Consider the following 14237-nt stretch of genomic DNA (forward strand, 5'->3'; position numbering starts at 1 on the left):
TTTTACGTGTGGTCATATCTGATATGTTACAATGTTACAGTGGATAACACATCCAATTTACAATAGAATGAGGCACTTAAAATAAACAGTGGTGTAAAGTACTTAAGTAAAAATACTTTAAAGTACTACTTAAGTCGTTTTTTTAGGTGTCTGTACTTTACTATTTATATTGTTGACAACTTTTAATTTTACTCCACTACATTCCTAAAGAAAATAATGTGCTTTTTACTCCATACATTTTCCCTGACATCCAAAAGTACATGTTCAATGCTTAGCAGGACAGGAAAATTGTCCAATTCACTCACTTATCAAGAGAACCTCCCTGGTCATCCATACTGCCTCTGATCTGGAGGACTGACTTAACACATGCTTTGTTTGTAAATTATGTCTGCGTGTTGTAGTGTGCCGCTGGCTATCCGTAAAAGATCTGTCTGATGTGCTAATGATAAGCAATTTGAAATTATTATACTTTTACTTTTGATATTTAAGTATATTTAGAACCAAATACGTTTTGACTTTTACTCGAGTAGTATTTTTCTGGGTGACTCACTTTTACTTGAGTCATATTCTATTAAGGTATCTTTACCTTTACTCAAGTATGATAATTGGGTACTTTTTCCATCACTGAAAATAAATGACAATGTGTATCGTTAATTAATTGAATCCCACATACACATTTTTTTCATTTAGCAGACACTCTTATCCAGAGCGATTTAGTGCATTCATCTTAAGAAAGTTCACCTATGTACCTAACCAAATCGCCGCTAGATAGATTTACTTGAGGTTTATGGTCTCAGGTAATGGTCGCACAATGCCGTCGGGGGTACGCCAAATAAAAATGTGATTCACATTTAAAAAAATATATAAACTGTCCAATTATATTTTACAACGGGGCTATATATTTGGGTGAGGTTTTTTTCTCGCCTGAGTAGCCTCGTTTCACTGCCAAAAAATAAAATTAAACCATCCAGTAGTCAGCGAAATAACAACACCATGTCAAATACAGGTAGCCTAATCAAATAATTAACATCCAATCACATTAACCATTACTCTCTCGCGGGAATTCCACTAACGGTCCGTATGTAGCCAAACGTAGCTGCTGCTCATTCCGTTTACTCGGAAATTGATAAATGGTAAAAAAAATGTAAGGCTCGCATCCATAGAGACACATACCAGCTCTACTGGTAGAACTGCTACTACAAGCAGTACTACACCTGCACCTGTCGACAACACAAGTTGTTCTGCTTCCACGAGTACATCCAATGCTAGCATCAGTAATTCTACATTTGTTGTTAGCCCAGCTAGCATGGACATTGACAGTTGTGAATCTGATGCAGCCGAAGAGCTACTGCCCCCTTACCCTGGAAAGCACCGAACAACAGACAGGGATGTTGGACCATCGAAGAGGTGCAAATATGAGGAGAACTACATTGATTTGGTGTTCACTTATATTGGGAGAGTGCCTTTCCTCAGCCACAGTGTGTAATATGTTAAAAAGTACTATCTCACAAAACATGAGATAGTACTTGTTTAGAAACAAAACATGACAATTTGAAAAATAAGGGAATTAAGAATTAAGACGACTTTCGTGAAGTAAGACTTGTAAAAGCAACAGATACCATGAATAAGAAGGGGCTAGAAGCATCTTATATGGTGAGCTACCAAGTGGCTAGGACAGGCAAGCCCCATACTATTGTGGAGGACTTCATTCTTCCTGCTGCTGCAGATATGGCTGGGACAATGCTGGGGGAAAAGGCCAAGAAACTATACAGGTAATGCCTTCATCAAACAACACTGTTTTACAGTGCATCAGTGACATGGCAGGAGATGTTTTGAAACAATTACTGCTTCGCATACAAGCCAGTAAATTCTAGGCTTTATAGCTGGATGGGTCATACTTGGCACAGCTCCTGGTATATGTCTGTTACGTTTATGGGGGAGAATTAAGGAAGACATCCTCTTCTGCAAACCACTAGAAACTATGACAACATGAGATGATATTTTTAAAGTACTGGACAGCTTTGTGATACCAAATGGATTTTGGTGGTCAAGATGTGTTGGTATCTGTACTGATGGCGCAAAAGCCATGACAAGGAGACATAGTGGAGTGGTAACGTTGCTCCTGACACCACTTGGGTACACTGCAGCATCCACCGAGAGGCTCTTGCTGCCAAGGGAATGCCTGACAGCTTGAAAGACGTTTTGGATACTACAGTGAAAATGGTTAACTTTGTTAAAGCAAGGCCCCTGAACTCTCGTGTATTTTCTGCATTATGCAATGATATGGGCAGCAACCATGTAACGCTTTTACAACATACAGAAGTGCGCTGGTTATCAAGGGGCAAAGTATTGACACTTTTTTGTTAATTGAGAGACGAGCTTAAAGTTTTTTTTACTGACCATCATTTTCACTTGTCTGACGGCTTGCATGATGACGAGTTTCTCACACGACTGGCCTATCTGGGTGATGTTTTTTCTCGCCTGAATGATCTGAATCTAGGATTACAGGGACTCTCCGCAACTATATTCAATGTGCGGGACAAAATTGAGGCTATGATTAAGAAGTTGAAGCTCTTCTCTGTCTGCATTAACAAGGACAACACACAGGTCTTCCATCATTTTATGATTTTTTTGTGTGCAAATGAACTCAAGCTTACGGACAATGTCAAATGTGATATAGTGAAGCACCTGAGGGAGCTGGGTGCACAATTACGCAGGTACTTTCCCGAAACGGATGACACAAACAACTGGATTCGTTATCCCTTTCATGCCCTGCCTCCAGTCCACTTACTGATATCTGAACAGGACAGCCTCATTGAAATTGCAGCAAGCGGTTTTGTGAAAATTTAATTTATTCAGAAGCCACTGCCAGATTTCTGGATTGGGCTGCGCTCAGAGTATCCTGCCTTGGTAAATCGCACTATAAAGACACTGATGCCCTTTGCAACCACGTACCTATGTGAGAGTGGATTCTCAGCCCTCACTAGAATGAAAACTAAATACAGGCACAGACTGTGTGGAAAATGATTTAAGACTGAGACTCTCTACAATACAACCCAACATCGCAGAGTTATGTGCATCCTTTCAAGCACACCGTTCTCATTAACCTGTGGTGAGTTATTCACAATTTTCAATGAACAAATAAGGTTTTATATGTAAGATGGTGAAATAAAGAGCAGAATTGTTGATTATTATTATTATATTATTGTTTGTTCCCTGGTCCTATAAGAGCTCTTTGTCACTTCCCACGAGTCGGGTTGTGACAAAAACTCACACGTTTAATAAATGTATCGTATAGTGTGTGTGTGGCAGGCTTACAATGATGGAAAAAAACAACATTTGAGAGTGCGCTGACCCTGGTGCTAGAGGGGGTACGCAGCTGGAGGTTGAATGTTTTAAAGGGTACGGGACTATAAAAAATGTGGGAACCACTGAACTTGAGCAATTGAGCTTGGCTGAAAACTGTACTTATAATGTTAGCCACTAGAGGTCATGAGTGCTGTAATATATTTTTGGGAAAATAGAAGCTACAGTTATCACAGAAAAAGAGTGCATACTTTGAATATGACCTGGACTAGAGTACACAGTATGTCATGTTTTTTCTCTGGCTGCATTTATATATCCTTTATCTACATCTTAACTCAGGTCCACAAAAAAACATGTTTGTGTTAAAACAGAGCATGAAATATGTGTGTTTTGCAATGAAGCACATAAATTACATTTAATTTGTTTCTTGGACATTTAGGCTCTATCATTATTCGTAGTCTCTCTCGTAGGCTAAAATACAAATGGGAGATAAGTGAGTGGATCGCTGAACATTAAATTAATGACATAACCCATTTTGGGGGGCTTTGCCAGGAGGAGCTGGTCTGAACCTGATGGGAGTTTATCACCGTAAAAGTCACATCATGACTGAGGAATAGGAGACAGTTTTTGAATAACACTATAAATATATAGTATAAAAATGTTATTCAACATTATCTCAACATGATAGCTTAATGTCCTAAACATTTCACACTCTGGCCAACTACACTTGGCTTTAAACTTTGAGTTATAAATAGCTAATCCTTTAATACCTGCATCATGGATTACCTAGTTTATCTTGCCGCTCCTTTTATTCTGTCTTGTCCAAGCAGAAGACAGGGAATACAACCAGAATACCGAGTAGAGGGTTAGGCTATATCCAAAAGCTGAACCTGGGCCGGTATTAATATAGCTTCTCAGAGTAAGACTGCTGATCTTAAATCAGTTTTGCCTTTTAGATCATAATGAATAAGATTGCTTTGACAGATCCTAGCTCAGCACTCCTACTCTGAGACCCTTTATAAATACGGGCCCTAAAACTCCCAGTCACCCCTCAGTCTGATCAGCTAGATCAGATATTTCCCTCTGCCACATGAGCATGTGTTTGGAATATGATCATATCGTACAGCATTATTGGAATGCATGACCTAAGGCAGCATGACAATGTGACGTCTATTTGCATTCATGTTTATGTGTACATCTGTGTGATCAAAACATGCCAAACTGGTTGCTAGTATTTTGAGTTGCATGAACAATGCTTTATTAGTAGAAGGAAAAGAGCAATAGAGTGAATTGATATTCAAACCTTGAAATATTTAGAAACATAATAATATTTACTGACCTTTTCTACACTCATAAAAAGGCACATTTTATTGAAAGAGTGTTTGTTTGAATTGTGTCCAATATGAACAATGTGAGGGCTGTAATCAGTACCGATGGCCTTTTGCAATGGCTTTGTTTATGTTCATTTAATAGTGATTTAATGTGGTACTGTGTGTGTTTGGAAGGAACACAGTATTGACAAGGGCTGCTTCTGACATGGCACTCTATTCCCTAGTGCACTCCCATAGGGTTCGACAAGGAGTCATAGGAGGGAAAGTTTCAGATGGATGGAGAGGAATACAATGGATGGATGGAGAGATACAATGAGGATGAGAATTGGCAGAATGACCAGTACACGGCCTGACCACTGCGTAGGTACTGACAAAGAGATAGGCATACTTCAGCCAGTAGGTTTGCATTGCTCTGGTGTGACAATAGTGGCTGTTGGTGTGGCATTTCTTCTGGACAATAGCTGCTATGCAGCAGCAGTTTGGAGTTAGATCCCAATGTTCTGACCTTGTGATCTGTTTTATTGTATCCAACTCAGAGATTCTATGAGCAGCACTGTCTGAGTCACACCATTATCTGAAGGTTATATCTATAGTCCATGCTGAAATATCAAGATCACAAAAAACTTTCTGAATTGAAATATAACTGACCCCAACCCTCATCCTCTGAGACAGTAGCCTACTATTGGTCTAATAGAGAAGAATCCTCAGATCACTGTAATGCCTAGTCATTCAGCTTCATGGGAAGTGCAGATGTCAACCAAAGTATTGAGATCTTGTCAGTATGATTTCAGTTGTTACTTGTTGCAGAAAATAACTGACCTTGACTTGGTGCATATAATACATCAAACACACACACCTGAATGGGCTACATAATTGAATGTGGCACCTGAATAGTCTACAGCATGTGCTAAATTGGATATATTGCTACATTGTTGTTGCAATAATTCTCTCCTTCTGTCAATTTCCTGCCTTATTAAATTGTATTCTTCCCCATACAGTTTTTTTCTTCCTATGATGAGATTTTTTTTGAGATTTTTTTTCTTCTGGCAGTTCTTGTCATTACAGGAACGTCATGTCAATAGATGGAACTGCTTTCTGAAATCAGTTTAATCTGTATTACAAACCAAACTCACTCCTGTTTTATATAAATACGATTATAGTTATATCTCTATGAATAAGATATACTAATATTATATATATATTTTAAAAAAAAGTTGCTCTGAGAGATCAAATAACAATATGTAAGGACATCTTGTGTTTAATTATAGTATTCATCATTATGATAATTTGCTTGTCCTTAGATAAGAAGAGAAGCCACACCTTCCTCGTGGCCAATCGCCAGCAATGACGCGAAGAATATTAAGAATTACTTGTTCGAAGTAGGTGGAAGTTATCGATGTGACTTCTGTAGCCTTCATCTCTATAAAGTTGTCATTACGAAGGCCAGAGAAGATTTTGTTCGACGTTATGATTAGTTTCCGACAACTTTAACGAACAAGCCCTCTAGGAAATAATTACATTGACATAGCTAACTAAGAGGTAGAGAAGGACATTTACAACGACAATGATAGCCTCTCATCTTCTGGCTTACTACTTCACGGAGCTCCACCATGACAAAGTTCAGCAAGTAAGTGCCTAGAAAACATAGCTACATGTCTTTGCTCTTTTTATGTTATAAAGGGACATATTTTACAAGTGATATTGGCCGTTGACCGGTTAGCTAACACTCGAAAGAAGAGGCTAGGTTACTTGAAGTACGCCACACGTGTCGTGTGATGACTCGGATCATATTGGCATTGCGTCAGTGGAGCGTCTAGTTAGTTTCCATTGTGTCGAATTTCCTCTAAGGAGTGGTAGTTAATTCGTTTTCTTTTCCGTCAAATGCCCCACAATGTATATCCAAACGAACTAAGTTGAAGTTGAAGACACTGACGAGATATGCCCAAGAATTATTCACTTTTACTGACTTGTTTAATATGCAATAATTGCGCATCTTCTTGTTTCCGCATTTCAATGCAATGCGAGAGCCGTCGGCCCTGTCCATGGATGGGCAGGGATTCCAAGAAATAGCAGCACTGACCAAGCAATGTTGTGAGAAATAGACGGTTGACATGTCAGCTTGGCTTAACCAGAAATGTAAGACTGTCTACATCACTGACCTAAACAAGACTATCCACATAATTAGACAGGATGCATGCACACTTATCATTACATCAGTAGTAGGATACATGGTTGTGAAAATGAGCCTATCATGAAGTGCTTCTACGTAAATCCAGCCTGGTCTCATAGACTACACGTAACATGGTAAGCGTAAATCCGGAAAAGATTAGTATATGATACATTTGGTATGGTTAAATAAGACAGATGGTTACTTAAGTAGGTTGGTTGGTCGGTCGGGGGTGTAAGTAAGAAACTCATCACGGACAACTTTTGCATTTGAACTAATTAACAACTTTTCAACTACTTACTACTTTTTAGATACTTTGCAACTATTTAGCATGTTAGCTAACCCTAACCATAACCCTTTTAGCGAACCCTTCTAGCCCTAACCTTAACCCTTTTAGCTAGACCTAACCCTTTAACCTAACTCCTAAACTTAACCCTAACCTTTAGCTTAGCTAACGTTAGTCAGTTAGCTAGAATTCCAAGTTAGCTTAGCTAACGTTAGTCAGTTAGCTAGAATTCCAAACATATATGGTTTCCAATTCATAACATATTGTAAGTTTTGTTAATTTGTTATATATATATATATATATTGTAATTAACCTCTATGGGCTAGGTGGGACGCTAGCGTGCCACCCGTGGTGCACTCCATCAACAGCAGGTGCATTTCAAGAGCGGCAAATTTGAATCCAAATAAATGTCAAAATTCAAATTTTTCAAACATACAACTATTTTACACCCTTTGAAAGATAAACATCTCCTTAATCTAACCACGTTTTACGATTTCAAAAAGGTTTTACGGCGAAAGCATAAATTTAGAGTATGTTAGGACAGTACATTTACAAGAGTTGTGTGTAATGTTTTGTCAATTCAAAGACAGGGTCACCAAAACCATAAAACCAGCTAAAATGATGCACTAACCTTTTACAATCTCCATCAGATGACACTCCTAGGACATTATGTTAGACAATGCATGCATTTTTAGTTCTATCAAGTTCATATTTATATCCAAAAACAGCGTTTTACTATGGCATTGATGTTGAGGAAATCGTTTCCCTCCAATAACCGGCAGTCAAGTCAACGTCACAAATTAAATAATTAAAATTAGAAAACATTGGTAAAATATTATATTGTCATTTAAAGAATTATAGATTTACATCTCTTGAACGCAATCAACTTGCCAGATTTAAAAATAACCTTACTGGGAAATCACACTTTGCAATAATCTGAGCACTGCGCCCAGAAAAATACGCGTTGCGATACAGACTAGACGTCATGTTGGGGAGATCTAAAATCGAAAATACTATGTAAATAATCCATTACCTTTGATTCTCTTCATCAGATGTCACTTCCAGGTATCACAGGTCCATAACGAATGTAGTTTTGTTCAAAAAAGCTCATCATTTATGTCCAAAAATCTCCGTCTTGTTAGCACATGATCTAAGCCAGCCGGACTTCTCGTCATGAACGAGGGGAAAAAATATATTTCCGTTCATTCAAACATGTCAAACGTTGTATAGCATAAATCATTAGGGCCTTTTTTAACCAGAACATGAATAATATTCAAGGTGGACGAATGCATACTCTTTTATAACGTATTGGAACGAGGGTACCCAACATGAACTCGCGCCAGGTGTCTAATGGGACATTATCGTTCCATGGCTCTTGTTCGGTCAGATCTCCCTCCAGAAGACTCAAAACACTTTGTAAAGGCTGGTGACATCTAGTGGAAGCAATAGGAAGTGCCAAAATATTCCTCAGCCCCTGTGTTTTTCAATGGGATAGGTTTAAAGGCAATACAACACATCAGGTATCCACTTCCTGTCAGAAAATGTCTCAGGGTTTTGCCTGCCAAATGAGTTCTGTTATACTCACAGACACCATTCAAACAGTTTTAGAAAATTTAGGGTGTTTTCTATCCATATGTAATAAGTATATGCATATTCTAGTTACTGGGTAGGAGTGGTAACCAGATTAAATCGGGTATGTTTTTTTATCCAGCCGTGTCAATACTGCCCCCTAGCCCTAACAGGTTAATAACATCATACAAAATGGGTGATGGACAATCACAAATTAATACATACCATATGAAATGTAACATATACTAATTGCTGGATCGAATCCCCGAACTGACAAGGTAAAAAATCGTCGTTTTGTCCCTGAGCAAGGCAGTTAACCCACTGTTCCCTGGGCACCGACGACGTGGATGTCGATTAAGGCAGCCCCCCGCACCTCTCTGATTCAGAGGGGTTGGGTTAAATGCTGGAGACACATTTCAGATGGAGGCATTCAGTTGTACAACTGATTAAGTATCCCCCTTTGCCTAAATGTATTGTCTTGGATTTACGTACAGAATATTACGAAATGATTTGAGACCAGGTTGGTAACTTATCTTTTGTTCACCCTTCTCCACCTCACTCACCTTTGGTTTAGGGTCACTACCCCAAACACACACACTCTCCCTCTCAGCTGTGCTGCATATGTGGCAAGGGCAGCATCAATGAGAGCTTTGTGTTGCTTGTAGCAGGACAGGGCTATTTTGTGTGAAATCTAATATTATGGGTTGCATACACGTATTGAGCAGATGTTGTTGCGGGTGTAGCAAAATGCTTATGTTCCTAGCTCCAACAGTGCAGTAATGTCTAACAATACATTTTAAAAGTAAAGAATGGAATTAAAAAATATAGGAATATTAGGATGAGCGATGTTGTAGTCCGGAGTATAAATACAGTTGAAGTCTGAAGTTTACATACACCTTAGCCAAATACATTTAAATTCAGTTTTTCACAATTCCTGACATTTAATCCTAGTACAAATGCCCTGTCTTAGGTCAGTTAGGATCACCACTTTATTTTAAGAATGTGAAATGTCAGAATAATAGTAGAGAGAATGATTTATTTCAGCTTTTATTTCTTTCATCACATTCCCAGCGGGTCAGACATTTACATGCACTCAATTAGTATTTGGTAGCATTGCCTTTAAATTGTTTAACTTGGGTCAAACGTTTTAAGTAGCCTTCCACAAGCTTCCCACAATAAGTTGGGTACATTTTGGCCCATTCCTCCTGACAGAGCTGGTGTAACTGAGTCAGGTTCGTAGGCCTCCTTGCTCGCACACACTCAGTTCGGCCCACAAATATTCTATGGGATTGAGGTCAGGGCTTTGTGATGGCCACTCCAATACCTTGACTTTTGTCCTTAAGCCATTTTCCCACAACTTTGGAAGTATGCTTGGGGGTCATTGTCCATTTGGAAGACCCATTTGCGACCAAGCTTTAACTTCCTGACTGATGTCTTGAGATGTTGCTTCAATATATCCACATCATTTTCTTTCCTCATGATGCCATCTATTTTGTGAAGTGCACCAGTCCCTCCTGCAGCAAGGCTCCCCCACAACATGATGCTGCCACCCCCGTGCTTCACGGTTGGGATGGTGTTCTTCAGCTTGCAAGCATCCCCCTTTATCCTCCAAACATAATGATGGTCGTTATGGCCAAACAGTTATATTTTTGTTTAATCAGACCAGAGGATATTTCTCCAAAAAGTATGATTTTTGTCCCCATGTGCAGTTGGAAACCATAGTCTGCTCCAAAACCGCCATAAAAAAGACAATGGCTTCTTCCTTGTTGAGCGGCCTTTCAGGTTGTGTCGATATAGGACTCGTTTTACTGTGGATATAGATACTTTTGTACCTGTTTCCTCCAGCAACTTCAAATCAAATTTAATTGGTCACATACACATGGTTAGCAGATGTTAATGCAAGTGTAGCGAAATGCTTGTGCTTCTAGTTCTGACCATGCAGTAATATCTAACATGTAATCTAACAATTTCACAACAACTACCTTATACACACAAGTGTAAAGGAATGATTAAGAATATGTACATATAAATATATGGATGAGCGATTGCCGAACAGCATAGGCAAGATGCAGTAGATAGTATAGATTACAGTATATACATATGAGATGAGTAATGTAGGGTATGTAAACATTATATAAGTGGCATTGTTTAAGTGACTAGTGATACATTTATTATATCCAATTATTAAAGTGGCTAGAGATTGAGTGGCTGCTGCCAACATACAGATTCAATGTTAGTGATGGCTGTTAACAGTCTGATGGCCTTGAGATGGAAGCTGTTTTTCAGTCTCTCTGTCCCAACTTTGATGCACCTGTACTGACCTCGCCTTCTGGATGATAGCGGGGTTAACAGGCAGTAGCTCGGGTGGTTGTTGTCCTTGATGATCTTTTTGGCCTTCCTGTGACATCGGGTGGTGTAGGTGTCCTGGAGGGCAGGTAGTTTGCCCCCTGTGATGTGTTGTGCAGACCTCACTACCCTCTGGAGAGCCTTACGGTTGTGGGCGGCGCAGTTGCCGTACCAGGCAGTGATGCAGGCCGACAGGATGCTCTCGATTGTGCGTCTGTAAAAGTTTGTGTGTTTTTGGTGACAAGCCAAATTTCTTCAGCCTCCTGAGGTTTAAGAGGAGCTGTTACGCCTTCTTCACCACGCTATCTATGTGGGTGGACCAATTCAGTTTTCCGTGATGTGTAGGCCGAGGAACTTAAAACTTTTCACCTTCTCCACTACTGTCCCGTCGATGTGGATAGGGGTGCTCCCTCTGCTGTTTCCTGAAGTCCACGATCATCTCCTTTGTTTTGTTGACGTTGCGTGTGAGGTTATTTTCCTGACACCACTCTCCGAGGGCCCTCACCTCCTCCCTGTAGGCCGGCTCGTCGTTGTTGGTAATCAAGCCTACCACTGTAGTGTCGTCTGCAAACTTGATGATTGAGTTGGAGGCGTGCATGGTCACGCAGTCATGGGTGAACAGGGAGTACAGGAGAGGGCTGAGAACACACCCTTGTGGGGCCCCAGTGTTGAGGATCAGCGGGGTGGAGATGTTGTTTCCTACCCTCACCACCTGGGGGCGGCCCGTCAAAGTCCAGGACCCGGTTGCACAGGGCGGGGTCGAGACCCAGGGTCCGGAGTAGAGGTCAACTGATTAATCGGAATGGCCGATTTCATTAGGGCCGATTTCAAGTTTTCATAACAATCGTAAATCGGTATTTATTTATATATATTTTTTACACCTTTATTTAACTAGGCAAGTCAGTTAAGAACACATTCTTATTTTCAATGACGGCCTAGGAACGGTGGGTTAACTGCCTTGTTCAGGGGCAGAACGACAGATTTTTACCTTGTCAGCTCGGGTATTCAATCTTGCAACCTTACGGTTAACCTCTATGGGCTAGGTGGGACGCTAGCGTGGTGCACTCCATCAACAGCAGGTGCATTTCAAGAGCGGCAAATTTGAAACCAAATAAATGTCAAAATTCAAATTTTTCAAACATACAACTATCTTACACCCTTTGAAAGATAAACATCTCCTTAATCTAACCACGTTGTCCGATTTCAAAAAGGTTTTACGGCGAAAGCATAAAGTTAGATTATGTTAGGAGAGTACATTGACAATAGTAATGTTTTGTCAATTCAAAGACAGGGTCACCAAAACCATAAAACCAGCTAAAATGATGCACTAACCTTTTACAATCTCCATCAGATGACACTCCTAGGACATTATGTTAGACAATGCATGCATTTTTAGTTCTATCAAGTTCATATTTATATCCAAAAACAGCGTTTTACTATGGCATTGATGTTGAGGAAATCGTTTCCCTCCAATAACCGGCAGTCAAGTCAGCGCCACAAATTAAATAATTAAAATTAGAAAACATTGGTAAAATATTATATTGTCATTTAAAGAATTATAGATTTACATCTCTTGAACGCAATCAACTTGCCAGATTTTAAAATAACCTTACTGGGAAATCACACTTTGCAATAATCTGAGCACTGCGCCCAGAAAAATACGCGTTGCGATACAGACTAGCCGCCATGTTGGGGAGATCTAAAATCGAAAATACTATGTAAATAATCCATTACCTTTGATTCTCTTCATCAGATGTCACTTCCAGGTATCACAGGTCCATAACGAATGTAGTTTTGTTCAAAAAAGCTCATCATTTATGTCCAAAAATCTCCGTCTTGTTAGCACATGATCTAAGCCCGCCGGACTTCACTTCATGAACGAGGGGAAAAAATATATTTCCGTTCATTCAAACATGTCAAACGTTGTATAGCATAAATCATTAGGGCCTTTTTTAACCAGAACATGAATAATATTCAAGGTGGACGAATGCATTCTCTTTTATAACGTATTGGAACGAGGGTACCCAACATGAACTCGCGCGCCAGAGTCTAATCGGCCATCACCGTTCCATGGCTCTTGTTCGGTCAGATCTCACAGTAAAAGACTCAAAACACTTTGTAAAGGCTGGTGACATCTAGTGGAAGCAATAGGAAGTGCCAAAACATTAATCAACCCCTGTGTGTTTCAATGGCATAGGCTTAAAGGTAATTCAACACATCAGGTATCCACTTCCTGTCAGAAAATGTCTCAGGGTTTTGCCTGCCAAATGAGTTCTGTTATACTCACAGACACCATTCAAACAGTTTTAGAAACTTTAGGGTGTTTTCTATCCATATATAATAAGTATATGCATATTCTAGTTACTGGGTAGGATTAGTAACCAGATTAAATCGGGTACGTTTTTTTATCCAGCCGTGAAAATACTGCCCCCTAGCCCCAACAGGTTAACTAGTCCAACGCTCTAACCACCTGCTTTACATTGCACTCCACGAGGAGCCTGCCTGTTACGCAAATGCAATAAGAAGCCAAGGTAAGTTGCTAGCTAGCATTAAACTTATCTTATAAAAAACAATCAATCAATCATAATCACTAGTTAACTACACATGGTTGATGATATTACTAGTTTATCTAGCCTGTCCTGCGTTGCATATAATCGCTTAGGTACACGTTGCATAAACATCAATGTCTATCTTAAAATCACTACACAAGTATATATTTTTAAACCTTATATTTAGTTAATATTGCCTGCTAACATTAATTTCTTTTAACTAGGGAAAATGTGTCACTTCTCTTGCAACAGAGTCAGGGTATATGCAGCAGTTTGGGCCGCCTGGCTCGTTGCGAACTGTGAAGACTATTTCTTCCTAACAAAGACAGCCGACTTCGCCAAACGGGGGATGATTTAACCTCTTACACCTGCTCCAATATCCAATGATAGGCGTGGCGCGAATTACATATTCCTCAAAAATACAAAAACTTCCATTTTTCAAACATATGACTATTTCACAGCATTTTAAAGACAAGACTCTCCTTTATCTAACCACACTGTCCGATTTCAAAAAGGCTTTACAGCGAAAGCAAAACATTAGATTATGTCAGCAGAGTACCAAGCCAGAAATAATCAGACACCCATTTTTCAAGCTAGCATATAATGTCACAAAAACCCAGAAGACAGCTAAATGCAGCACTAACCTTTGATGATCTTCATCAGATGACACACCTAGGACATTA

The 14237-nt window shown here is 39.6% G+C and overlaps 1 protein-coding gene across 1 annotated transcript in view; it reads left to right on the forward strand.

Annotated features, from left to right (window-relative positions):
* The first annotated feature begins 5956 nt into the window (after nt 1–5956).
* Nucleotides 5957–14237, forward strand: part of hk2 (hexokinase 2) — a 79011-nt gene continuing 70730 nt past the window's right edge. Inside the window, exon 1 of the mRNA XM_014170942.2 lies at nt 5957–6264. Coding sequence (XP_014026417.1) covers nt 6202–6264 — 63 coding nt within the window. The 5' untranslated portion in view covers nt 5957–6201. The remainder of the gene's footprint in view (nt 6265–14237) is intronic.

Source organism: Salmo salar, chromosome ssa24 (assembly GCF_905237065.1).
Source record: "Salmo salar chromosome ssa24, Ssal_v3.1, whole genome shotgun sequence".
In the NCBI taxonomy this organism is placed as follows: Eukaryota; Metazoa; Chordata; class Actinopteri; order Salmoniformes; family Salmonidae; genus Salmo; species Salmo salar.